The 25,382-nt window shown below is 42.5% G+C and overlaps 1 protein-coding gene across 2 annotated transcripts in view; it reads right to left on the bottom strand.

Moving 5' to 3' along the window:
* Positions 1-25,382, bottom strand: part of LOC131694255 (putative phosphatidate phosphatase) — a 60,832-nt gene that overhangs the window by 12,978 nt on the left and 22,472 nt on the right. For both annotated transcript variants that reach the window (XM_058982810.1, XM_058982811.1), the window contains exons 3-4: positions 23,498-23,604; positions 23,393-23,437 (exon numbers count right to left, since the gene is read on the bottom strand). In XM_058982810.1, the coding sequence (XP_058838793.1) occupies positions 23,393-23,437; positions 23,498-23,604 (152 nt within the window). The remainder of the gene's footprint in view (positions 1-23,392; positions 23,438-23,497; positions 23,605-25,382) is intronic.

Below are 25,382 nucleotides of genomic sequence, written 5' to 3'. Positions count from 1 at the left end.
GTTTGACTGGGTAGAGGAATAACCGCTGTCAATTCTGTCGAACTCAGCCACAAAAAAACATGACGACAGTAGCGCACCTGGTTTGAATATCCCAACTACCTTCGAAACCGTTAGAGATTTTACACAAGTTGAATGCTGAAGATGGACGTCTGTTCTCTGTGGTATAACGGTTGACGAGTTTCCACCATTTTGTGATTTATAATGGTAATACAGTGAAGACCCGTTTTTTATCAGCCCATTGGTGAATGTTAGGCTGATAAAACGGGGACATTGACAAAATCGGGAAATATAATTTTCTTTCTTTTTAACGGCCCCCCTTTGTCATGTCACGTGTCATTGAATCGTGTGAACGTTGTGACATCGACATATTACAAATTTACATATATTTAGTTTTAAATTTTAGCGAACTGTGTGTTCACGAAGGACTACCCTCCAATGATAATTCTCTTGCATAGACCGTTTACAATATTAAATTATAGTCTCGTCAAACAACAAGTGGCATAAACCCCAATATGATAACGGATAAGATATTTACATATGTAACGCGAGTGTTTTGATTTTACATCCGACAGGATTGGGATGGCATAAATACTACATCATTCTAAAAAACAAATCATTAATTGGAACAAATTGATTTGAATATAACAATTTAGCATTTTCAAGTTTTTCAGAGTTTGCCACCAATAATCTTATTATACACATGCCTACACCTTATGACGATTACCAAAGAGAATATGTAAAGAGACGCAGAGTGAAAATCAGTCAAAACGGCAACACTCCCTTTACCATGATTTCAACACTAGAATTTTGGCAACCGCTTCTAATGGCAGCACTTTAAATGACTCCTATTATATTTTGAAAACAAACCTTTTGTCGATCGTTGTATTTGTTTATCAAACGATGTGCATTTCGAAACAAAGAGATGAAATAATTCTAAAGCTTGTTTTTACTCATACATATACTCTAGAATGCACCTTACAATCACGATTGCACTAAATTCTGACGGAAATTCAAATTTCTTTTTTGATAGATGTACAATACTTATCTCCTCCAACTCAGGCATGAGTAATGTTTATTTACATTGCACGATTGGTCTGCTCAATAAGGTATTTTTGGCTTCACACTATTCGTCTCTTTCCCTATTCTCTTTGACGATTACCTTGAAACAACTTCTCGACAAACAGATGATTACGGCCTAAAAGCCAACTGTCAAAATCCACTTTGAATGGAAATCCCGGACAAACCGTTACACGCCAATCACAGATGTTGGTAGTAAACGAAAGAGAAAAGTTTTCTCTTTCATAAACTGTTGAGAACTGTGTTCTACTAGTAACGGTTTGTCTGGAATTTCCATTCAAAGTGGATTTTGACAGTTGGCTTTTAGGCCGTAATCATATGTTTGTCGAGACATTGTGTTTGTCAAATTGGTCACTCTTCGCATTTTTCTTTTGATTCGCAATTCTCACTTCGACATAATCTTTCATGAGGGCCTAAATCAGTGATGCCGCAAGTCCAGATTTATGTAGAAAGGTACAGATTTCTGAAGCTTTTTGGCACAGATTCTGTACGGTACCCGAATAAACATCTAATAATCCAATAGCCTAACGACCTGTTCAGGGTATCATCCATACAATATGTGGAATCGTTGGACTATATATGTTAAAGTTTGTGTATAATTTTTTTTATTAGGGTGCAGATTACAGATTTTTGTAAAAAAGTACAGATTGGTACAGATTTTTTACATGACAGCAAGGTAAAATAATTTAACCCTGCGATGCATTCCAGTAAACAGTTGAGTTAGGCAGCAGTGATGGCAAGAATCTGAATTGGAGCTGGTACTGATTGAGCTTGAACTGAAGCTGACATTATAATGCAATATGCGAGAAACATGCTTCCAGCAAATCAAAGGGATGATGTCTAATAAAAGCTGAGCGAATCTTCTCGGAAAGCATACGTTTACTCTGACGTACTCCATTTGAATTCTTGCAAGCCGGTTTCTCGCATCTTATTGATATTTCTAACCCCATCTCAGCTTCTCGCCACCTGTTGGTTGGCACTCACTCTGTTGGCCACCTTTGGTTGGCAAACAAAGTGGCAGTGAGGATTTGAGCTGGAGCTGATATTGACATTACCCAGTCAAACTCATCCGAAATTCTAACTGGTTTCCCACACTGCTTTTACAGTGAACGGCAAGTTACGGCGCCGCCTATTAGTTTACTGGGTTCTTGCGGAATTCCAGGTCAAACAAAACAACCGAGTCAGAATGTCTGGTTTGATTTCCCCGAATGGAAAATATGTAGGAGAAAAATGATTCTTTTAACAACCTCGTTATTGTTTGGGTACAGAATCCGGTCCTTTTTTCGATAGAAGAGTGCAGATAGAAAAGATTTTTCAAGTCCCGGTACAGATTTAATTGTGGCAATACTGGCCTAAATCGCAAATGTAAACAAACTGGGTTTTCGCTACTATGATATTGTGCGACTAAAATACTACAAGGTAGCGGTAAAATGATAGAAAACATTTCCTTTTAAGATTTCCACTATGAAAATATGCCAAAATGTAATGGTGGATTATGAAAAAAGAATATTTTTGTTCGTTTAATTGTTTCTTATGTATTGGCACAAAATTATTAATGAAACGATTTATTTTTCCTGATCAAAGGACAAAAATAATGAAAATTTTGTCTTGCAATACCATCATTCTGTAACTTGATTATGCTACTACCGCATAAAAAAGTTTCCATTATGTCACATTGGCGGTAGCCCGTGTGCATTATAAATGTCCAAAACTATTGATTTTTAACGGCCAACAATTTCTATTCATTTTCAATTTTCCCTTCAATATAAAACTCATTACTGAAAACTTGATAACATTTCCATTTTGACGGATCGGCGGACCCCCCTGCGCATTGGAAATGTACAAAACTATTGATTTTCAACGGCCAACAATTTCTCCTTCAATATAAAACTCATTACCAAAAAGCTGAAAACATTTCCATTTTCACGCATCGGCGGACCCCCTGCGCATTGTAAATGTACAAAACTATTGATTTTCAACGGCCAACGAATTCCCCTTCAATATAGAACTCATTACTAAAAAGTTTAAAACATTTCCATTTTCACGCACCAGCGGACCCCCCTGCGCATTGTAAATGTACAAAACTATTGATTTTCAACGGCCAACAATTTCTCCTTCAATATAAAACTCATTACCAAAAAGCTGAAAACATTTCCATTTTCACGCATCGGCGGACCCCCTGCGCATTGTAAATGTACAAAACTATTGATTTTCAACGGCCAACGAATTCCCCTTCAATATAGAACTCATTACTAAAAAGTTTAAAACATTTCCATTTTCACGCACCAGCGGACCCCCCTGCGCATTGTAAATGTACAAAACTATTGATTTTCAACGGCCAACAATTTCTCCTTCAATATAAAACTCATTACCAAAAAGCTGAAAACATTTCCATTTTCACGCATCGGCGGACCCCCCTGCGCATTGTAAATGTACAAAACTATTGATTTTCAACGGCCAACGAATTCCCCTTCAATATAGAACTCATTACTAAAAAGTTTAAAACATTTCCATTTTCACGCACCAGCGGACCCCCCCTGCGCATTGTAAATGTACAAAACTATTGATTTTCAACGGCCAACAATTTCTCCTTCAATATAAAACTTATTACCAAAAAGCTGAAAACATTTCCATTTTCACGCATCGGCGGACCCCCCTGCGCATTGTAAATGTACAAAACTATTGATTTTCAACGGCCAACGAATTCCCCTTCAATATAGAACTCATTACTAAAAAGTTTAAAACATTTCCATTTTCACGCACCAGCGGACCCCCCTGCGCATTGTAAATGTACAAAACTATTGATTTTCAACAGCCAACAATTTCTCCTTCAATATAAAACTCATTACCAAAAAGCTGAAAATATTTCCATTTTCACGCATCGGCCGACCCCCCTGCGCATTGTAAATGTACAAAACTATAGATTTTCAATGGCCAACAACTTTGCCTTCAACGATACTATGTGACCGCTAACATATTGCTTGCAGTCCTTTCCTATAGCAAGCGAGAAACGAACTGCCGCACATTCCAATCTTGCAAATATAAGCCATGAATGTCGTTCACTACATTCATTTTGAACCGCTGCTATGAAATTTATTCGCAACAGTTCCAACGCAACGGATGATGAAAGTTAAACACACGGGCCATTCACATACATTCGCAACTGCTAGCGAGCGAAACCCTACTACGGCAGTAAGCTGAATAACCGAACATTCACGAACATGTAGCAGGCACGCTCAGCAGCACGAACGTTTTTGCTTTTCTCTCGTCCGTTTACATGCACAGCAGCCGAAGTCAAACTAGCATCGGTGCTGTCGTATTGGTTTTTTCCCGAACTTTCGCATAAAAATGTCATTTGAAATGACTTCTTCCAGCCTTGAGTAGCAGCGAGCAGCACATCGGACCATCGGCGCGAGCGAACAGCGCATCGGAAGAACAGCAGCAACAGCAGCAGCAGCTGCACACTTTCTTAAAGAATTAAATAAAAGCGCACCCTTCTGTGCGCTCGGCATCAGTCTTTCCATAGTAGCAGCGAGCAGCACATCGGACCATCGGCGCGAGCGAACAGCGCATCGGCAGAACAGCAGCAGCAGCTGCACACTTTCTTAAAGAATTAAATAAAAGCTTTCCATAGCAGCAGCGAGCAGCACATCGGACCATCGGCGCGAGCGAACAGCGCATCGGCAGAACAGCAGCTGCACACTTTCTTAAAGAATTAAATAAGAGCACATCGAAATACCAGTGACAACCTAATGGCGGACAATTTGAAACGCCCTGTAAACAGGGTCAATCACGACAATGGCGCAGACGGAGGAGAACCATCAATTCCCAAGAAGTAAGTATATAATAATTGTGGGCAACTAAAATTTCGTCGCGATAACGAAAACTCAAATGTGATAAAAGCATCCGTAGTATAGACGGATGTCTTAAATATATTATTTTGGCTGAGTTTCGCTGAGAGGACGAAACTCAAGCAAAAAAAAAAAACAAAAATTGCGAGCTCCGCTGAGAGGACGTAGCTCGTAGCACATAATCCCGCTAAAAAAAAAGATGGGTGGGTAATGTCTGCGACATAACCGGAGAGATGTAGAATACATAAGGAACACGTTCTTCAAATATGTTGATATTCATTGGAATTTTCGGACAAAAGGTGATTTGGGCGAGGAATATTTCAAATTATTCTTTACAAAAATGATGGTGGTTCTGACAAGGACCGTTTTTGTTGGCGTTGTTGGCCTTGGTGGGGAGATGCGCTGGCTTCGATTTTCGTTGGATGCTTCTGACTTCTTACTATTTCCGGGCTTAGCTGTTGTCCAGGAGGTGATTCTGACATGATTGGTGTAGGTGTAGGTCGTCAACCGGTTATAATTTTTCAAGCGTTGTTTACATTTGAAATTAAACCACTGGATCAATTAAAAAAAGTATTGGTCTGTGATATGAAAAGTACGAAATATATCTTCGGGTTTCTGCATTGACGTTTTTGACAAATACAAGATCAATGCATGTGCCTGCAAGTGTAGTTGCTTGTGATGGATCAGAGATCAAACGAAGCTTGAAACATTCATTCATAAAATAAACAAATTTCAAATTCTCTTGTTTTGAAACATCTATGTTGAAGTCGCCTGAAACGACCATTGGAACATTCTGATTTCTAGACTAAATATTCTACATTAAAAGATGGGTGGGTAATGTCTGCGACATAACTGGAGTGTCGTAACTACACTTGTGACGTTAATCCAAATCTAATGATATGCAACGAAATTACGTTTGCATGTGAAATTTTCAAATGATTCGTTATAATTATGGTTAAAAATTCTAATTGGGAATTCTTTTCCATCACCAACTATTTTTCTTTTTTTCGAATCTACAGCATTCTTTGAAAATATTGTTGAAATGTTATTGATGAAAAACTGAAAATGCGTTTGGCAACACTGCTCACTAAATGGATGGTGGGAAGACGCACATTCGTTTTGATTATGCTAGTATTAGTAGCAGGAAAGAATGAAAAGGAACATAGCCCGAAAACGAGCAAGCGAGAGAGCGATAGTAATTCGTATTCGCTCTACTAAACTAAAAAAAGATGGGTGGGTAATGTCTGTGACATAACCGGAGCATCGTGACTTCACTTCGAGACGTTAATTTAAATCTAATGATTTATGCAGTTAATCAAAGGAGGCTGCCAAAAAGTTCGAATAAAAGCACGCGACTAGTGTACTTTGCACGTTCTATATTTTATCAACACTAGAGAGAATCGAAAAAATAATTCAAAGTGTAATAGCAACATGCAATTGTGGCAACACTGGCCATGGGATGGTGGGGAACACGCACATTCGTTTAATTTATGATGTATTAGCAGCAGAAAGGAATGGAAAAGCAGTGCGCGAAAACGAGCGAGGATAATTTAAATTCTCTTTCTATCCACATATCGTATTTCTAACCTACTTGCTGAAAATTGTTAAACACCTCAAATGGATATTTCAGTTTAACTCTTATTAGAACACAATTAATTGGTCCTGAAAAGAACCGTTTATTGTTTTATTGCGGGAGCATAATTCAGACGCACTCCCCGCGACACGGTGAGCCAGTTTAATATATTTGGCCTGAAAGTTATGCGTTTGGTGCAGTATTTTGCATTCTCGAACAAACCAGGCGCACTATTTTGCATTCTCGAACCAGTAGGCATCGTTGGCTTCTCGGGGCATCATTACGACTGAGGTTTGTAAGCGTAGCTCGACTTTGCAGTCCTGTACAATCTCACGAACCAGACGCTGGAACGATAGCCTACAGATTAGTTGCCCTTTAGTTGGGGCGAAATTCTTGCAGGGCGACAGTTCCGATGAGTCACCAGTAGCTGGGGCACTGTTTCCGTCCATCGCCATTGCCAACTGCTTTTCTTCGGTGGACTGGCTGCTTGCTAGTGCTTGAACGAATACGAATGATGAGAAAAACCGACTGACCAATATTCATATATAAACACACGAGAAAGCACTACTATCGCTCTCTCGCTCGTTTTCGTTCCATTCCTGCGCCTTTCCTTTCCGTTCGGCTACCAATACTAGCATAACCAAAACGAATATTCTGTCTTTCCATCGCCTTCAATGTAGTGGCCAGTGCTAGCAAACTTGCATGTTCAGTTTTTCAATAACAACATTCAAACAATATTTTCAAAGAATGTTACAGATTTGAAAAGAAGGAAGGAAAATATTTTCACAAATTTAAATTCTTTTGTGTTATTTGTTAGCGCTGATAAAGGCTATTTAGTTTGCTACTAGCAAGGAGCTGCACAAACAAATCGATTTATGCAGTTAATCAACGGAGGCTGCCAAAAAGTTCGAATAAAAGCATGCGACTAGTGTACTTTGCACGTTCTATATTTTATCAATACTAGAGAGGATCGATAAAATAATTCAAAGTGTAATAGCAACATGCAATTGTGGCAACACTGGCCATGAGATGGTGGGGGAACATGCACATTCGTTTAAGTTATGATGGTATTAGCAGCAGAAAGGAATGGAAAAGCAGTGCACGAAAACGAGCGAGAGAGGATAATTTAAATTCTCTTTCTTTCGTTCCACACATCGTATTTCTTATATAGACGCTGGAACGATAGCCTACAGATTAGTTGCCCTTTAGTTGGGGCGAAATTCTTGCAGGGCGACAGTTCCGATGAGTCACCAGTAGCTGGGGCACTTTTTCGGACCGTCGTCATTGCCAACTGCTTTACTTCGGTGGACTGGCTGCTTGCTAGTACTTGAACGAATACGAATGAGAAAAACCGACCGACAGATATTTATATAATCGCGCTAATATGCACTACTATCGCTTTCTCGCTCGTTCTCGTGCCGTGCGTGAGCCTTTCCTTTCCGTCCGGCTTCTAATGGCCTAACCAAAGGAGTATGCCGTCTTTCCCCCACTAACTGCTCTCGTCAAGCAACCAAATACGAATAATCATAAAACAAACATGTAGTGGACCTATATATAAACTTTTCATTATTTTATTGTTCGGTTGGTCCACCATTTTGACGGCTCTGTGCGGGATGGGCTGAAAATTTTCACTTTTCCGAGTCGTTTTCGAAAGATTTTTCAAAACACAATTTTTTGTTATTAGTGCATGTTATACATACTTAAAATTTTAATACAGCATAGAGGAACATATTTTCAACAAATTGGCCTAAAAATCAAATCATTCTGTTAAGTATGATAAAAGTTATTAACGTTCAAAATCTGACGCGGTGCCGCAGCCGATATTTTGAAACGGGACCCCTATATTGAAAGCTTAAATGTATTCTACATTAAAAAAGAGAAATTGGCAGATTAGTTACAAATGTATATTTTGCTATTACAGGAAGCGGTCTAGGAAGAGGCTGCTCAAAGAGCTGACAGAAGCTCTCGGGCAGAACAACGCTCTTCGCGAACAAATGATACAGCTGACAAAGGAACAAAATTTAAGCGACGAAGTCTCTGAAGCGTGCTCTAGTTCGATGCAATCTTCTGGCAAAGAAGCTAAGAATGATTCACTATTGCTAAGTTCAATGAATAATTGGACCTTAGGAACGCTTAGCATTCCGGAATGCGTTCCTTCAGAGGGCGAATCCGAAATTGATAAGCGGGCATTCGAGTACTGGAAGGACCTTTTGATTTCTTCATTGGATTTAATTAATGCCTCAAATGAGCAAACCAAATTTGGGGTTTTCAAAGTTAAAGCAGGCCAGAAATTGCGTGAGGTTTTCCACACCACATCTTCTGCTCCCGGAATGCCCGATGAAAACACTGCACCATTTTCGAATGCAATGGCCCGACTGAACGAATACTATGGATCAAGGACATACATCCTTTCTCAACGTGGCAAACTGATGATGATGGTTCAGAAGTCGGCAGAGAGTAGCATTGAGTTTGTTCGGAGAGTGGCTTCAGCTGCAAAACTATGCGAATATGGACTAGACGAGGAAATGGAAGCGGTGGTAAGGGTTATCGTAAAAGGCGCCAATGATGCTGGAGTACGGAAGCTGGCACATCGGAACTGGGTTAAGCAAGGTACAATGAAGGATCTTATTGACCTAGTACGAGATCGAGAAATTGAGAAGTGCAACGAGGATGAATTCCAAAGAATGCATGGACGTGGTAACCAAGTACTGGTAGCATCCGTGGTACCTCAAAATTTCCATAATGCCCAACATGTCCAACAAAACTGGAGAAACCGTGGAGCTTTTCGAGCCATTCGAGGCGGTGTACGGGGATTCCAGCGGGGAGGATTCCGCAACCAAGTTAGAAGCAACTGTTGGAGATGTGGAGGAGTTTATCACAACTCAACCGATTGCTCGGCAATTAAAAAAGATTGCAGAAATTGTGGAAGGATCGGTCACATTGCGCGTATGTGTTCCAACCAGCAGCATCAGTTCAGACCATTGAAACGTTCATCCGATGTGGAGGAGATAGCGGTTGAAAAGAAAGTTGCGGCCATTGAATGTACTAAGGGAGAAGACGATATTGACGCCAAGGTATGTGTCGAGGATCCGGAATAAGCTTTCAAAATATATATATATATATATATATATATATATATATATATATATATATATATATATATATATATATATATATATATATATATATATATATATATATATATATATATATATATATATATATATATATATATATATATATATATATATATATATATATATATATATTCGTTTAAGATGTTCGCAAAAGAAGCTTAGCTGAAGTTTGAATTCGCAATAAAATAATACAAACTAGAGCATTTCCAAACTAAACTCTTTTCTTTTACTCAATTCAAACGAGCAAGTCATTCTTTGTAGTGTAGGACAAACATGAGTTAATTTAAAAAAAAAAAAAAGTTGATTTGTCCCTTATCTTTTACAGGAACTACTGCATACTATACCATATTCTGAAAAAACTGTGGAAAATTGCATGTCTGAAAACGCAGCCAATGTGGCGGCAAAAGTAGCTGGAATTGATATCACGTTTCTGATAGATTCCGGTGCCCAAATCAATACGATAACAAAGTCGTCCTTTGATAAGATTCTTGGTGACGAAATCGCTCTTTCTAAAATTCTAGCTTTGCATTCTTCCACTGATAAACCATTGAAAGCATACGCTATGAATGAACAGATCGATGTTATTGCAAATTTCTCTGCCGAGCTGTATGTGTCAGAAAACAGGCCAGTAATGGTCGAAAAATTTTACGTTGTGGATGCAGCCAGGGCCCTCTTAGGTTTTAACACTGCAATGAGATATTCTGTTCTCGACGTTGGGCTAAATGTACCAATACGAACTATAGTTTGTCGAGATAGACCAGACAATGCTTACTATACACGGACTGTTGCAATCTCTGACGAGTTTCCAAAGTTCAATATTCCTCCAATATCACTGAAGTATGACAAGAACATGCCTCCAGCACGGAATGTATATACCTACATTCCTGCAGCATTTAAAGAACTCACAAAACAAAAACTCGAAGGTTTATTATCGAACGGTATCATAGAAGAAGTTACAATTGATATGGATCGATCGTTTTGCTCATCAATGTTAGTTGTACCAAAAGGGAAAGATGATATTCGTATCGTCATAGATTTACGTGGTCCTAATCGTAGCATCTATAGAACACCTTTTAAGATGCCTACACTTGAGCACATACTAATGGATCTTCATGGTGCTAAATGGTTCTCCACGATAGATTTGACGATGGCATTCTTTCACATTGAGCTGGATGAGAGCTCACGTCACCTTACGAATTTCTTCGCTGGAGATGCACTCTATCGATACCGAAGACTTCCGTTCGGGCTCTCGAATGCTCCTGATATATTCCAGGAAGTTTTGCAAACGGTTGTTCTTGCGGGATGTGAAGGAACCATAAACTATCTCGATGACATTTTGATTTACGGTAAGACAAAGGAAGAACACAATGCGAACTTAGCGAAGGTGTTGGATTGCTTGAAAAACCACAACGTCAGGATTAATGAGACTAAATGCGCTTTCGGAAAACAATCTGTCAAGTTTGTGGGATTCACCATATCAAGTGAAGGATGGAAAATCGAGGAAGAAAAGATGACTGCAATCAAGAACTTCCGAATTCCGGAAACATTGGCCGAAGTGAAAAGTTTCTTGGGATTAATGACATTTGTCGAGAAATTCATTCCTAGGAGAGCTGACAGAACTCGCAGACTCCGCGAATTGGCGAAAGCAGAAAAATTTTATTGGAATGTTGATTTGGACGAAGAATTCAATTTCCTGAAAAATAATGCATTGAAAGTAATCACGGCGCTTGGCTATTTCAGCAAGGAAGATAAAACCGAACTATTTGTAGACGCTTCTCCCTACGGCCTTGGAGCTGTTTTGGTTCAATTTGATGAAAAGTCAAAACCTAGAGTGATTGCTTGTGCCTCAAAGGCTTTAACATCGACAGAACAGAAATACCCCCAGACACAGAAAGAAGCACTGGCAATGGTTTGGGGAGTTGAGAGATTCTCTATATATCTAATGAGCATTTTCTTCACCATAAGAACTGACGCCCAATCCAACGAGTTTATTTTTGGGGGTCAACACCGCATAGGAAAGCGTGCGGTAACCAGAGCAGAGTCGTGGGCCTTACGGTTACAGCCGTACAATTTTGCTGTTCGTAGAATTTCAGGAGAAAAGAATGTTGCCGATGCTCTATCTAGGTTGGTCAAGCATTCTGAGCCAACCGAATCATTTGATGAAGAAGCAAACGACAGGCATTTACTCTACCTTCTTGATACCGGTGGTATAGAAATCACGTGGAATGAAATAGAGTGTCATTCAGAAAACGACAACGAGTTGACGGAAGTGAGAACTTCTATTGAAACAGGTCATTGGAAAAATGGTCTTCACAGGTATGAGTCACAAGCAAAAGAGCTTCATATCCTTGGAAGCTTAGTATTCAAAAGTGACAAGATAATTATTCCTGAGACCTTGAGATCAAGAGCCATTCAGTCAGCCCACCAGGGTCACATGGGAATTGGATCAACCAAACGAATATTACGGGACCATTTTTGGTGGCCTGGGATGAGCAAATCGGTTGAATCATACATTAAGCAATGTGAAACATGTTTGCAGCTCTCCAAGAAGAATCCTCCGATTCCTCTATCAAGTAGAGAACTTCCTAATGGCCCTTGGGAGATACTGCAGATAGATTTCTTTACAGATAAAGAATTTGGATTTGGAGAATTTCTCGTTGTTGTGGACACCTACTCACGTTACCTTCATGTCATCGAAATGAAGAGCATTGATGCAAAGTCCACTATCGAGGCACTCAATAAAATCTTCGTTGTGTGGGGGTACCCATTGGCTATGCATAGTGACAACGGCCCTCCGTTCCAAAGCGATATGTTTGTGAAAACATGGGAAAACAGAGGTGTACGGATTCGCAAATCCATACCATTTAGCCGGCAAATGCCTGGGCAATGCGCAATACAGACCCGGTGGTTAGCCACAGTGGTCCTTAGCCTCTTGCCCAGGAACTCCTATCTCTACCTCCCCGCGGAACCGGCTGGGATACGAGTAGCCATAGGAATGTTCGGGTAGCCAACTCGTTGGGACTATGGTCGTATGCTGACAGGGAAGGGGGGCCGTGTAGTTGCCGGCATACAATAGCGCTACGGACCACCCGTTCCGGTGATATGGGCCCACCAAACGGGGTAACCCCAATTCCAAGGCGTGAAGCGATCCGTGCCGAGGGATGAATGATCGGGGGGGTGAAAATGATGCCCGATCGTTAACGGAGCCTGTGGGGTACCTGGGCACCCCCCACAGTAAGTGTCTCTTACCACGTTAATGCGGAGCTCTGGCGTGGCGGACCTATTTTCTCGCGCAACTCGTGGGTCTTAATATGAGTCTTTGCAATAACAATAAAAAAGTATGCGATAAGGAGGCGGAAGTGTTTACGGCGCTGAACCCCTTTGCCAAAGGGGGTCTGGCGAGGTCTCCCCCAACAGGGGCTGACAGCGGAGTGAAGGTGGCCGCAAATAACGGCACCAATGGTGAAATGGAGGTGGTAGGAGATGATACTACCAGCACGCTTGGCGGACCACTACCTGCGATGCAGGAAGTTGCCAAGCAGCTGGATAGCATCATCGAATTCACGAGCGGGAGGAGTAACATCAGTAAGGATCTAAAACAGAACCTGCTGGTGCTTCGTCAGGCTGTTCGAGTCGCAAGACAAGAACAAGTAGCCTACATGAAGAGGTGGACGGAAAGAGAGAAGGCCGACCGCGGTATCCAAACCGAGGCCTTCTCCTTCCATGGCGGAGCGACGATGGCGCAGGAGGCGATAGATTTCGCCTTATCGGCCACCAAACGCTTAATGGAGGGGGAGACTGCGAAGCGGCCTAGGCCTAATGTAGGCACGCGCAGCAATGCCAAACGACGGGCAACCAACAAGGCCAAACGTCGCTTGGGTGGTGCGGATCCGGGTGCGAAGGATCCCGCAGGGCGGCGTCCCGAGAAGGCGACCTCCCAGCCAAAAAAGGCGAAAGCCGCCAATCGGGCGCGCACTGCGGAGCGACCTGGCACCAGCCTGCCGGCGCCATCGGTACAAGATGGCGAATGGCAGGTGGTTAGCAGGGAGCGGAAGTCCAACGCACCTCGACCCGCTAAGAAGAAGGCGAGGGATAGAGGAGAGGCCCTGTTGGTGAAAACCAACGGGGGCAGCTATGCGGATGTCCTAAAATCGATGCGGGCGGCTGAAAGCCTCTCGAATTTAGGACAGGATGTGCGAAGCGTCAGACGCACCAAAGATGGCGAAATGATCTTGGTGTTGAAGCGTGGATCACAATCCAATGGAGTAACGTATAGGAGGTTGGCCCAAGAGGTCTTGGGAAACGGCGCTCAGGTGAGGTCGTTGGGAGCGGAAGTGACTCTCCAGTGTAAGCAACTGGACGAGATCACAAACGCAGAGGACGTCGTCTCGGCCGTTAAGCAGCAGTGCGGCGTCGAGATCGATCAGAACTCTGTACGTATCAGGGAGCGGTTGCTTGGCACGCAGGTAGCTTACTTCAAGTTACCGGCCGCGGAAGCCAAGAAAGTAACCGACAAAGGGAAGTTGAAGATCGGATGGTCAGTATGCCCAGTTAGCATACTCCAGCCGCCTTCAGTGGACCGATGTTTTAAATGTCTGGAGCCAGGCCACAAGTCATACGACTGTAAGGGCCCAGACAGGAGCAAGTTGTGTCGTCGCTGCGGCGAGGAGGGACACAAGGCGCTGAAATGCGAGAGGGCACCCAAGTGTCTCATCTGCGCTAGCAAGAAGCAGGGCCGCAACCATGTTATGGGCGGACCTGCTTGTCCCTTCGGGGAGGCGGGAAAGAGGAAGTAATGGCAATCGTCACACAGCTGAATCTTAACCACTGCGCACCTGCTCAGCAGTTACTGTGGCAGTCGGTATTGGAGTCGGGGACAGATGTCGCCCTTCTATCCGACCCGTACAACGTCCCTGCCGACAACGGCAACTGGGTGGCGGACGGGTCTGGAATGGCGGCAATCTGTGCAACGGGTCGGTTCCCGGTCCAGGAGGTAGTACAGTCCTCTGCGGAGGGTGTCGCGATTGCCAAGATCAATGGTGTGTTCTATTGTAGCTGCTATGCCCCACCTATGTGGCCAATAGAACAGTTCAACCAGATGATCGATAGGCTCTCGTCTGACATGGTGGGACGAAAGCCGTTTGTCATAGCGGGTGACTTCAACGCTTGGGCGGTGGAGTGGGGCAGCCGCTATACAAATGGTAGGGGCCAAGCGCTTCTGGAGGCGCTTGCGAAACTCGACGCAGTGCTAGTCAATGATGGTTCCGCTAGCACATTCCGTAGGAATGGGGTCGAGTCGTGGATTGACGTAACGTTTGCCAGTCCAAGTTTGGTCCCAGACATGGACTGGAGGGTAGACGAAGGCTACACCCATAGTGATCACCTAGCAATACGCTTCAAGATCAACTTTGGTGTGCAGCATTCTAGGGCGGGTAATCCCTGTCAGGTACGCGGGTGGAAGACCAATCACTTCGACAGCGAAGTTTTCACCGCGGCCCTGGGACTGGAGGTCAACACCGACAGTCTAAGCGGGGATGCGCTGGTAGCTGTTCTATCACGCGCGTGCGACGCCACTATGCCGAGGAAGACCCTGCCAAGAAATGGCAGACGCTCGGTATATTGGTGGAGTGCTGAGATCGCAGCCCTACGGTCAGCTTGCCTACAAGCTAGACGTAGGATGCAGCGAGCCCGCACTGAGGAGGGTAGAGTGGAACGACGTGAAGTGTTTCGTGCTGCGAAATCGGCCCTTAACAAGGCCATCAAGCGCAGCAAGAGAGCGTGTTTTGACAAATTGTGCGAGGAGGCCAACGTGAATCCGTGGGGCGATGCCTACAGGATCGTGATGGCAAAGACCAAAGGGGGCTCCTCACCTCCCGAACGGTCGCCAGAACGGTTGGCGAGAATTATCGAAGTACTCTTCCCGTCCCGAACCATAAGTCCCTGGCCCCCAGCGCCGCAAGGCACGGCGGGTACGGACGACATGGTGGCCCCGGTGACGAACGAAGAGCTACTTGCAGTTGCTAATTCTCTAGCGGTGAATAAAGCTCCAGGGCCTGATGGAGTTCCAAACAGCGCTCTCAAGTCAGCAATCATGGCGAACCCGAACATGTTCAGGTTGGCTATGCAGAGATGCCTTGACGAGTGCCGTTTTCCGGATAGATGGAAAAGGCAGAAGCTGGTACTGTTGCCGAAGGCCGGGAAGCCGCCTGGCGACCCATCGGCGTACAGACCAATCTGTCTGATTGACACGACGGGCAAATTACTTGAGAGGATTATCCTCAACAGGCTAACTCCATACGCAGAAGGTATGGAGGGCCTGTCAAGTAATCAGTTCGGTTTTCGAAAGGGAAAGTCCACGGTGGACGCTATCAACTCAGTGGTAAGGACTGCCGAGATAGCGATCCAACGGAAGAGGCGGGGCATTCGATATTGCGCGTTAGTGACACTTGACGTGAAGAACGCATTCAACAGCGCAAGCTGGGATGCCATCGCGCTCTCGTTACACCGGCTTGGCCTGCCGGTGGGCCTGTACCGGATCTTGGAAAGCTACTTCCAGAACCGTGTACTATTATACGAGACCGATGCCGGTCAGCAAAGTGTTCTTATTACCGCAGGAGTTCCGCAAGGTTCAATCCTGGGCCCGGTACTATGGAACCTTATGTATGACGGGGTTCTGAGACTAAAGTTCCCTCCGGGTGTGAAAATCGTCGGTTTCGCCGACGATGTCACCCTGGCGGTCTACGGGGAGTCAATCTCAGAGGTAGAACTAACGGCGACACACGCGATAAGCATAGTAGCGGAATGGATGAGCGCGAGAGGCCTAGAGCTCGCCCATCACAAGACGGAGGTGGTTGTTGTCAATAACCGCAAGTCGGCACAACAAGCAGTTATCCAAGCGGGAGAAGTTGAGATAACTTCTAAGCGGAGTCTGAAGATTCTTGGGGCCATCATAGACGACAAGCTGACCTTCGGCAGTCATGTCGACTATGCGTGCAAGAAGGCTTCGGTGGCTGTTGCGGCATTATCGAGGATGATGTCCAACAGCTCCAAGGTGTGCGCCAGTAGACGCAGGCTACTGGCCGGTGTCGCCGTATCTATTCTTAGGTACGGTGGACCGTCCTGGGCGAGGGCACTGGGAGTAACCAGTTACCGTCGCAAATTGGAGAGCACCTATCGCTTGATGTGTCTCAGAGTGATATCTGCCTACCGCACGGTATCACATGATGCATCCTGCGTGATAGCGGGTATGATGCCAGTCGTGCTGGTCATCCGGGAAGACGAAGATTGTTTCGAATTGCGTGGCAATAGGGGAGTCCGTGAGCGTGCCAGGGTGACCTCGGTCGCCAGATGGCAACGCGAATGGGACAACTCGTCGAGAGGTAGGTGGACCCACCGGCTGATACCCAACATATCTAGCTGGGTGGGAAGACCCCATGGGGAAGTTCACTTCCATCTGACACAATTCCTGTCAGGCCATGGCTGTTTCCGACAGTACCTCCACAGGTTTGGGCACGCTGAGGCCCCAGTCTGCCCAGACTGCCCAGGTGTCGACGAAACTGCGGAGCACGTACTATTCGTATGTCCCCGCTTCGACGTCGAAAGAGGCGCTATGCTAGGCGTCTGCGGCTTGGACACAACCCCTGATACCCTTGTACAGGGGATGTGCCAAGCGGTAGAGAAGTGGAACGCAGTTTCGACTGCCACCACTCAGATTGCCTGCCGGCTGCAGAGAGCATGGAGCGCCGAGCAGCAGGCGAGGAGTTAGAGTGAGTGAATTGGCGGATGATAGACGAAGGTATGGTCTACCCATGCCAAGATGGGAGTGAGTGTGCGATAATGTAAGGCACGAGTGAGAGCGTACGCTAAGTACGGCCATCCCCCCAGAAGTAATGCCGAAAGGTAGTTCCTGGGGATGGATGGCGGAGCCCAATGGAGTTTAGTCGGTATTAATGGCTGGTCACCATTCGAGTCCGACACGCCCTCAGTGCACCCCGTGCGGTAGATTGGACCCTACCAATAGCACGTGTACTGGGTTAGGACATAAAGGTCTTCTCCATTGTTAAAAAAAAAAAAAAAAAAAAATACCATTTAGCCCACAGACAAACGGAGCCGTTGAAAGGCAAAATGAGGGTATTAAGAAGGTGTTGGCAGCCTCAAAGTTGGATAATACCAGTTGGAAGATGGCTCTCGAAACCTACGTACACATCCACAATAAAGTTAGACCACTTACCCGACTCGGTGTAACACCATTTGAATTATTGGTCGGCTGGAAATTCAGGGGAACCTTCCCTTGTTTATGGACCGATAATTCAGAGGCTTTGGATCGTGAAGACGTCAGAGAAAAAGATGCTGTTTCAAAACTTGAAAGTAAGAAATACGCTGATTGTAAAAGAAAAGCTAAGGTTTCCGACATTGTCGTTGGAGATAAAGTAGTTCTTTCCCAGCAGAAACGACACAAAACGGATCCCACTTTCAGTACAGAAAAGTATACAGTGGTGGCTAGAGATGGAGCAAAGTTGGTTGTTCAAAGCGATCGTGGGGTTGTATATACTAGGAATGTTGGAGATGCTAAAAGAGCTGCCATTACTTTTGAGGATATCCCGGGAGAAAACATTGCAGATGCAGAAGACACTGAGGAAGCAGAGATGGGTGAATCTACCGCTGGAATGGCAGAAGAAGGCGATCAACAGAACCAAAGCAACTACGAAACATTTTCAGATTCCCGACCAAAACGAAACAGAAGAGTTCCAGAAAAGCTAAAAGATATGGTACTTTATAATATATTTGAGTAGAGAGTAGAGGTAAAGGGAATTGTAGAAGATGAAGTAAAATAATGGAAAATTAATAAATGTCCTCTCACAAAAAATGTAAATAAAAATAACGGTTCATAATAAATATGTCAAAGTTAATTGAAGTTATTATCTTTCCCTTCTTGAACCTGAAATGTTCGTCCTTGTTGTGAATTTGTTAGTCATTCTATAGCAGCAATTCATCGTCATTTTCATAGCAACAGCGAGCAGCATATCGGATCATCGGCGCGAGCGAGCAGCGCATCGGAAGAACAGCAGCAACAGCAGCAGCAGCTGCACACTTTCTTAAAGAATTAAATAAAAGCGCACCCTTCTGTGCGCTCGGCATCAGTCTTTCCATAGTAGCAGCGAGCAGCACATCGGACCATCGGCGCGAGCGAAAAGCGCATCGGAAGAACAGCAGCAACAGCAGCAGCAGCTGCACACTTTCTTAAAGAATTAAATAAAAGCGCACCCTTCTGTGCGCTCGGCATCAGTCTTTCCATAGTAGCAGCGAGCAGCACATCGGACCATCGGCGCGAGCGAACAGCGCATCGGAAGAACAGCAGCAGCAGCTGCACACTTTCTTAAAGAATTAAATAAAAGCGCACCCTTCTGTGCGCTCGGCATCAGTCTTTCCATAGTAGCAGCGAGCAGCACATCGGACCATCGGCGCGAGCGAACAGCGCATCGGAAGAACAGCAGCAGCTGCACACTTTCTTAAAGAATTAAATAAAAGCGCACCCTTCTGTGCGCTCGGGATCAGTCTTTCCATAGTAGCAGCGAGCAGCACATCGGACCATCGGCGCGAGCGAACAGCGCATCGGAAGAACAGCAGCAGCAGCTGCACACTTTCTTAAAGAATTAAATAAAAGCGCACCCTTCTGTGCGCTCGGCATCAGTCTTTCCATAGTAGCAGCGAGCAGCACATCGGACCATCGGCGCGAGCGAACAGCGCATCGGAAGAACAGCAGCAGCAGCTGCACACTTTCTTAAAGAATTAAATAAAAGCGCACCCTTCTGTGCGCTCGGCATCAGTCTTTCCATAGTAGCAGCGAGCAGCACATCGGACCATCGGCGCGAGCGAACAGCGCATCGGAAGAACAGCAGCAGCTGCACACTTTCTTAAAGAATTAAATAAAAGCGCACCCTTCTGTGCGCTCGGGATCAGTCTTTCCATAGTAGCAGCGAGCAGCACATCGGACCATCGGCGCGAGCGAACAGCGCATCGGCAGAACAGCAGCAGCAGCTGCACACTTTCTTAAAGAATTAAATAAAAGCCATAGCAGCAGCGAGCAGAACATCGGACCATCGGCGCGAGCGAACAGCGCATCGGAAGAACAGCAGCTGCACACTTTCTTAAAGAAATAAATAAAAGCTTTCCATAGTAGCAGCGAGCAGCACATCGGACCATCGGCGCGAGCGAACAGCGCATCGGCAGAACAGCAGCTGCACACTTTCTTAAAGAATTAAATAAGAGCACATCGAAATACCAGTGACAACCTAATGGCGGACAATTTGAAACGCCCTGTAAACAGGGTCAATCACGACAGTTTCATTCCTCTCAAACTTGAAATTATTAAACTCAAGATTTGAAGTTATTCTTCAATTTGCATGAATTTCTTATCGTCTATTTTGTACTGACTAACCTCAGACATAAGTCCAGAAGTAACCTGGTACCTACATATTAACCTCTAGAGGACGCAAAGCGACGAAAAATAGTATTATTGAGTCAAAATACAAACTTCAAAAACATCTTTTTTATCTGTTTTTTTTTTAATTTGAATGATAAAAAATTATATTATACGGATTACGCGAAATGGCTGAAACAGTATTAAACTACAAAATATCAGCTATCCATGTAATATTCGAACACATCCAATTTTGACCGATACATACAGATTACATGATAATATCCTTTCGGTGCTACTGGACAAACCACATGATCACATTTAAATTATTGGTGATCTGATGTCGTTTTTCATTGAAAAACACCGGGGCAGTGCATTGCACTGGTTTTGCACTTTCTAGCAGAAGTGGGAATAAACACGTCTAGTGGCCTGCTCTTCTGCTACAAGAACCTCTGCAATGCATTCGTGCATACTTCATCTGTTCCGAAAAGTGACATCAGAGTTAATGACATATTTCGAATACAGTTGAACAAATCCATCTGAATTTTTCCAGCGTTATCTACAATAACAGTAGCCAATGATAGAACAATGGATTTTTGATGTGATTACTACTACAAAAAAAGCCATTGATAACCCCTTCGCGCTAGTGCACTGGGTGCATGCAGCTCTGATAACCTAGCGAAGTCGTCTTAGGGTATCAGCGGCTTCTCGTTCAGAGTTATTTTCTATAATTTTCAGTTCGGCGATTTGCTAAACATCGTGTTTACCGCAAATAAAGATAAACTGCGTTGTTGAGCGAAAGTCACTCCGTTTATAAAAAATGCAATTAAAAATTTTCAAATGCTCTAAGATAGCCAGAACCTGATCATGAAAAGTTTGTATAATAAGCTTTTGTAATATTGGTTAGCGAAAATGATTTCCGGTGGAAAAAATATTGACCCCAAATAATTTTTTTTGCGATGCTGAAAGTGCTAATCTATTCAGTCAATATATACACAATAATGCAACATTTGAACATTTTCCTAAACTTTTAACCCAAAATATTGAAAATTGGGTCAGTGACAGTGAATCTGAGGCACCTAGAAAAACATCTGGTGAACAACATAAATCAAAATCTTTTGGACCAATCGTTTTGAAATTTTGCACTGTTCTTTATCACATCCTGGCCCCCAGATTTTCACAAAATTATTAGTATTATTATTTTTACAAAAACATGTCAACTGACCGGACTTTTAGTTTCAAAGTGCTACAAATATGTAAAAAAATTGACAAAAAATAAAGGCTTAAAGTTACCTGAGGAATTATGTTAACCCTTTCATGCCCAACTTTTTTCTAGTACAAGTAGGAGTTCAAAAATATTTTTCCTTGAAAAAGGTGGGCTCAAGAAATACGAAAAGCCTTTTCTCATAAAGATAGGTGCTGTCCTCGCAGTGCTAGAAGCTGCTCAATTTTTACTTATCAATACTCAATGCACTTCTCCTAGAATATTTACAACAGTCCAATTTCGTGCAAAACGTAGCCAAATATAGTTTAAATTGATAAGTTTTATCAGTTTTCAATAATATTGCAACATTACGAAGATATATGAAATATTCATTTTCCGTCGTCAACTTAAACTGTCTCTGGCAGCACTGCTTCATCGGAATCCAATCAGACTAATTGCAACAACTTCAGTTCTAGAGCTGATCCTTGGAACTGTTAATACTCAAATGAAAGGCCATCTCAAAATTATTGTAGTAACGTGCGACAATTTTCAGAAAAGCTGTGCGACAATTTTCAGAAAATTTCAAAAAAATGGTTTGCGCCTTTAAGAGTTAACCTATTTCAACTTTGTTTCCCATTCCCCATTTGTTATTTTTCAGTCGATTTTTAATTTTTTTAATTATCTTGGAAATAAGAAGAATAGACCTTGCCAGCGGTATGCTACATACCACAAAAATATGGAATTTATCGTTGACGTAATTTCAAACATTACATATTTCAACAAATCGCAATTCAAGAAATGACGAAATATACGCTAGATGCGGAATTAATCTTCTCTGAATTTTGATTGGAGCTTTTTTATGAAAGTGATGAGCTATTTGCATATCTATGATGATAATGATGGTCCCACCAGATCTTTCACTAAAAAATCGCAAAATAATGGTTATTTTCATATTGTCCGCATAATAGGCTTTTAACAAAACAACATAACACAGCATGCCGTTGGAAATGTCTATTCTTCATCTGTAAGTCGAAAATCGTTTGTAAAATCTCAGCGTAGCAAATTTGTTACTGTCGAAAAAATTTGTTTCTTTGCCATAAATCAAGAGTTCGAGGGTATGCAACATCTTCCAAACATAGTTTTGCATTGCATGTGATGAGATCTACAACCTTTACCAGGTCACTTGGAAGCCCAAAATCACTGTAGCAACGTGTATTCATACTAATATATGATTTAAAATAATTTCCGAGAAAAGTCTTGGGGTGTCCGCCAGTTCCCCTAACACAATGTTTAATCTCTTATTTTATGAAGAAATTATTTTTTTATCTCCTATAATACTAAACCAAAAAAAATAGTCACAACTAAGACATCTACCTTTATTTTTGCTATGGTTCAAAACTGCTAATTTTATACATTACACGGCAACAGTGGAAATGTACAAAATACAGCATATTGAAATGGAAATATGTTACACCGAAGTCCCCTATGTGCAAAATATCCGCCATATGCGAAGGTTTCCCAACCACATCATATGAAAAATAACAGTTTGATCTTCGGGATGCCCTCGCGTCATTAATTCAATAGTCAACTAACAATTCTTATTTTCCTGAGACTTTTGACCCTGTCTTCATGAACCACAAACCGACCAGAAGCCCGCATCCCCAGATGCACGCAAGCGGCTCACTTAGCACATACTTCTCAAATGAGTCGTGTTTATTTACTCTCAGCTTTCATTTGTTCTTCTTTTCCCGATAAAAATGACGTTAAAGCGTCAAGATCCCGATTAGACCGAGGAAGCAAACGAAATATGAATAAGTGCATCTGAGACAGAGGGTTTAGAAAGCGGCTTATGCCATTGCACTGTCTGTCTGGTTGTCGGGTATTTGTGGGTTTTTGTATATAACTCTTGTTGTTCTCTTGCCACGATTAAAGGAAGTTGTGAGCTGTACTATCTAGCTTTCACGAACTCTACCGCCAAGAAAAATGTAACGTGACTCGAACGGCAGTAGATAATGTTACATGCCTCAATGCGTATATACATACAGTCGCTCCATATGGTAATTGCATTAATGCCTTTCGCGACTTGAGCGATTAATGGATTAAGAAAATAATTCCTACGGTCTTACTTACCACCACGATGGGAAGTGCGATGCCAATGATGTACAGCATCCAATTCTGGAAGAAGGACAAAACAGTTAGTAAACGATGAGACATTATTGCTACTAGTTTACGTACCGTGACGGTCGATTCGTGAAATGGATGCATTAGTGACTCATCGTCACAGAAAAATCCTCGGTGGTATGGGTTTCCGGCGAGGTAGAATATTAGAATAGGGAACCCGACTGCAATTAATATACAATAAGAGAAATATTAGCTCAGACATCAGGTAGGTAAACCGCTTCAGGTCTTGGTAAATATGCGCCTACTTGGAACCGGATTTTCCTGCAAAGTCCCAAAAGAAAACATTGTTTCGAATATAACGATTTCGAGATTTCAGTCAGTTTTGAACTGTGTATGTTCTAGCCAATTATATATGAAACATGTGATTTCATGTAAGCGTCGTGCTATATCTTTAGTTCAAATGATGCGACAAATTGTAGTGGCAACAGGTTGTCGCAACTCGTGCTTATCTATTTAATTCAATATTTGGGCTTGCGGTAACCGTAGGTAAATGTTTCATTGTCTCGTCGAAGTATGTCACAACACAAAGCGGCTGGTCACAGAAGGCGACACAGTCTATTACCAGAACGAGCGTAAGCCATATAATATAAGGTGTTGAGCTCAATTTCACCCTACACTTCGGGGGCTATTAGCTTGATCAGCGCCTGCCGTCTTTCTTCAACGGATTAGCTCAACAAACATAACCATTTTCGGTTCGATTTTTTTGTTTTGCTTCGTAAGACGATGATACCAAATTATACACAGTTAGTCGATTGTAAAACTAATAGATCGAAATTGTGTGGTGTAAAATAACTATAACTCGAATGGGGTCGAAATTGGCGAATCACCAGATTGAATATAGTTATTAGATTTTTCGTATGCATTCCCATCCCATCTAAAATTTAGTTCTCAATGCAAAGGGGTATTATTTCCTTAATCTTGTATTGAAATTTTGTTTTGTCCTGATTTGTAGATTGGATCACGTGTGCGTCGGCCGAATCAATCCTTTCTAACCTAAAAACCAGGTCGAAGCCATTCTACGGCTTGTTTCGATTGAACTGGCTGTTAGGCGCTTCACCGGTTTATACTAGCTTGGTAAAATTTTAGACTTATAAGGGCAAAATGCGACACTCTGTTTACTTTAACCCTGATATGATTTTCGTTAAACTGTCGCTGCTGACAAATTGCTTGCTGGCAAATTCTTTGCAATAATTCGGGACAGAAATAAATTATCGAACATCCACCATACAAGAATATGATTTGCTTGGCAGATGCACATGACCACTTAAAAGTTAATTTTGAAAAATTACTGCAATTACTCAACTTCTCTAAAGGCAGCATCTGCAATTTAAATTAACGTCGAGGTCATTTTGAATTAATTGTGTGCATGAACGCAGCTAAGGGGAAAAAGAACAACTCCAACATGTTTGCTTTAGTCATTTACGATGTAAACTAAAAATATGTACATAATTAACCGTTGTGTGTTCTACAAGAAACAATATTTTTAGCAGGCCGACATGGGTAACCGGGTACGTACTAATTGAAAAGTTCATAACCATGGTATTTTTTAACTGATTTGGGAGCACATTTAATACTTAATGTAATACTTACATTTATTAAATTCAGCATTCTTTTGATCCATTTTGATCATTTCATTAAACTTATCTATTTTATTTGTTTCATTCCTTGGATTAATACTGATTAATTTAATATTTATTGCATGCCTTTTATTCATATTTATTTTATTCACTGTTTTCATAACATGCATTTCATTCATTTTTCCAGTTCATTTCATTGTCTCTTAATTTTAATAATCTAACTAATTTATTCAGACATTAATTGAATTCATTTCATCCAAATCATTGATTTGACACAGTTTAATTTATTTGAGGAATTATATAACTTTTTTATATCGTTTTCTTTTTCATTTTGATCATTTAATGCCATTATATTCTGGTTA

This window comes from Topomyia yanbarensis, chromosome 3 (assembly GCF_030247195.1).
Source record: "Topomyia yanbarensis strain Yona2022 chromosome 3, ASM3024719v1, whole genome shotgun sequence".
In the NCBI taxonomy this organism is placed as follows: Eukaryota; Metazoa; Arthropoda; class Insecta; order Diptera; family Culicidae; genus Topomyia; species Topomyia yanbarensis.
The sequence above is the reverse complement of the archived record's forward strand: the minus strand, read 5'-3'. Positions and strand labels throughout refer to the sequence as shown.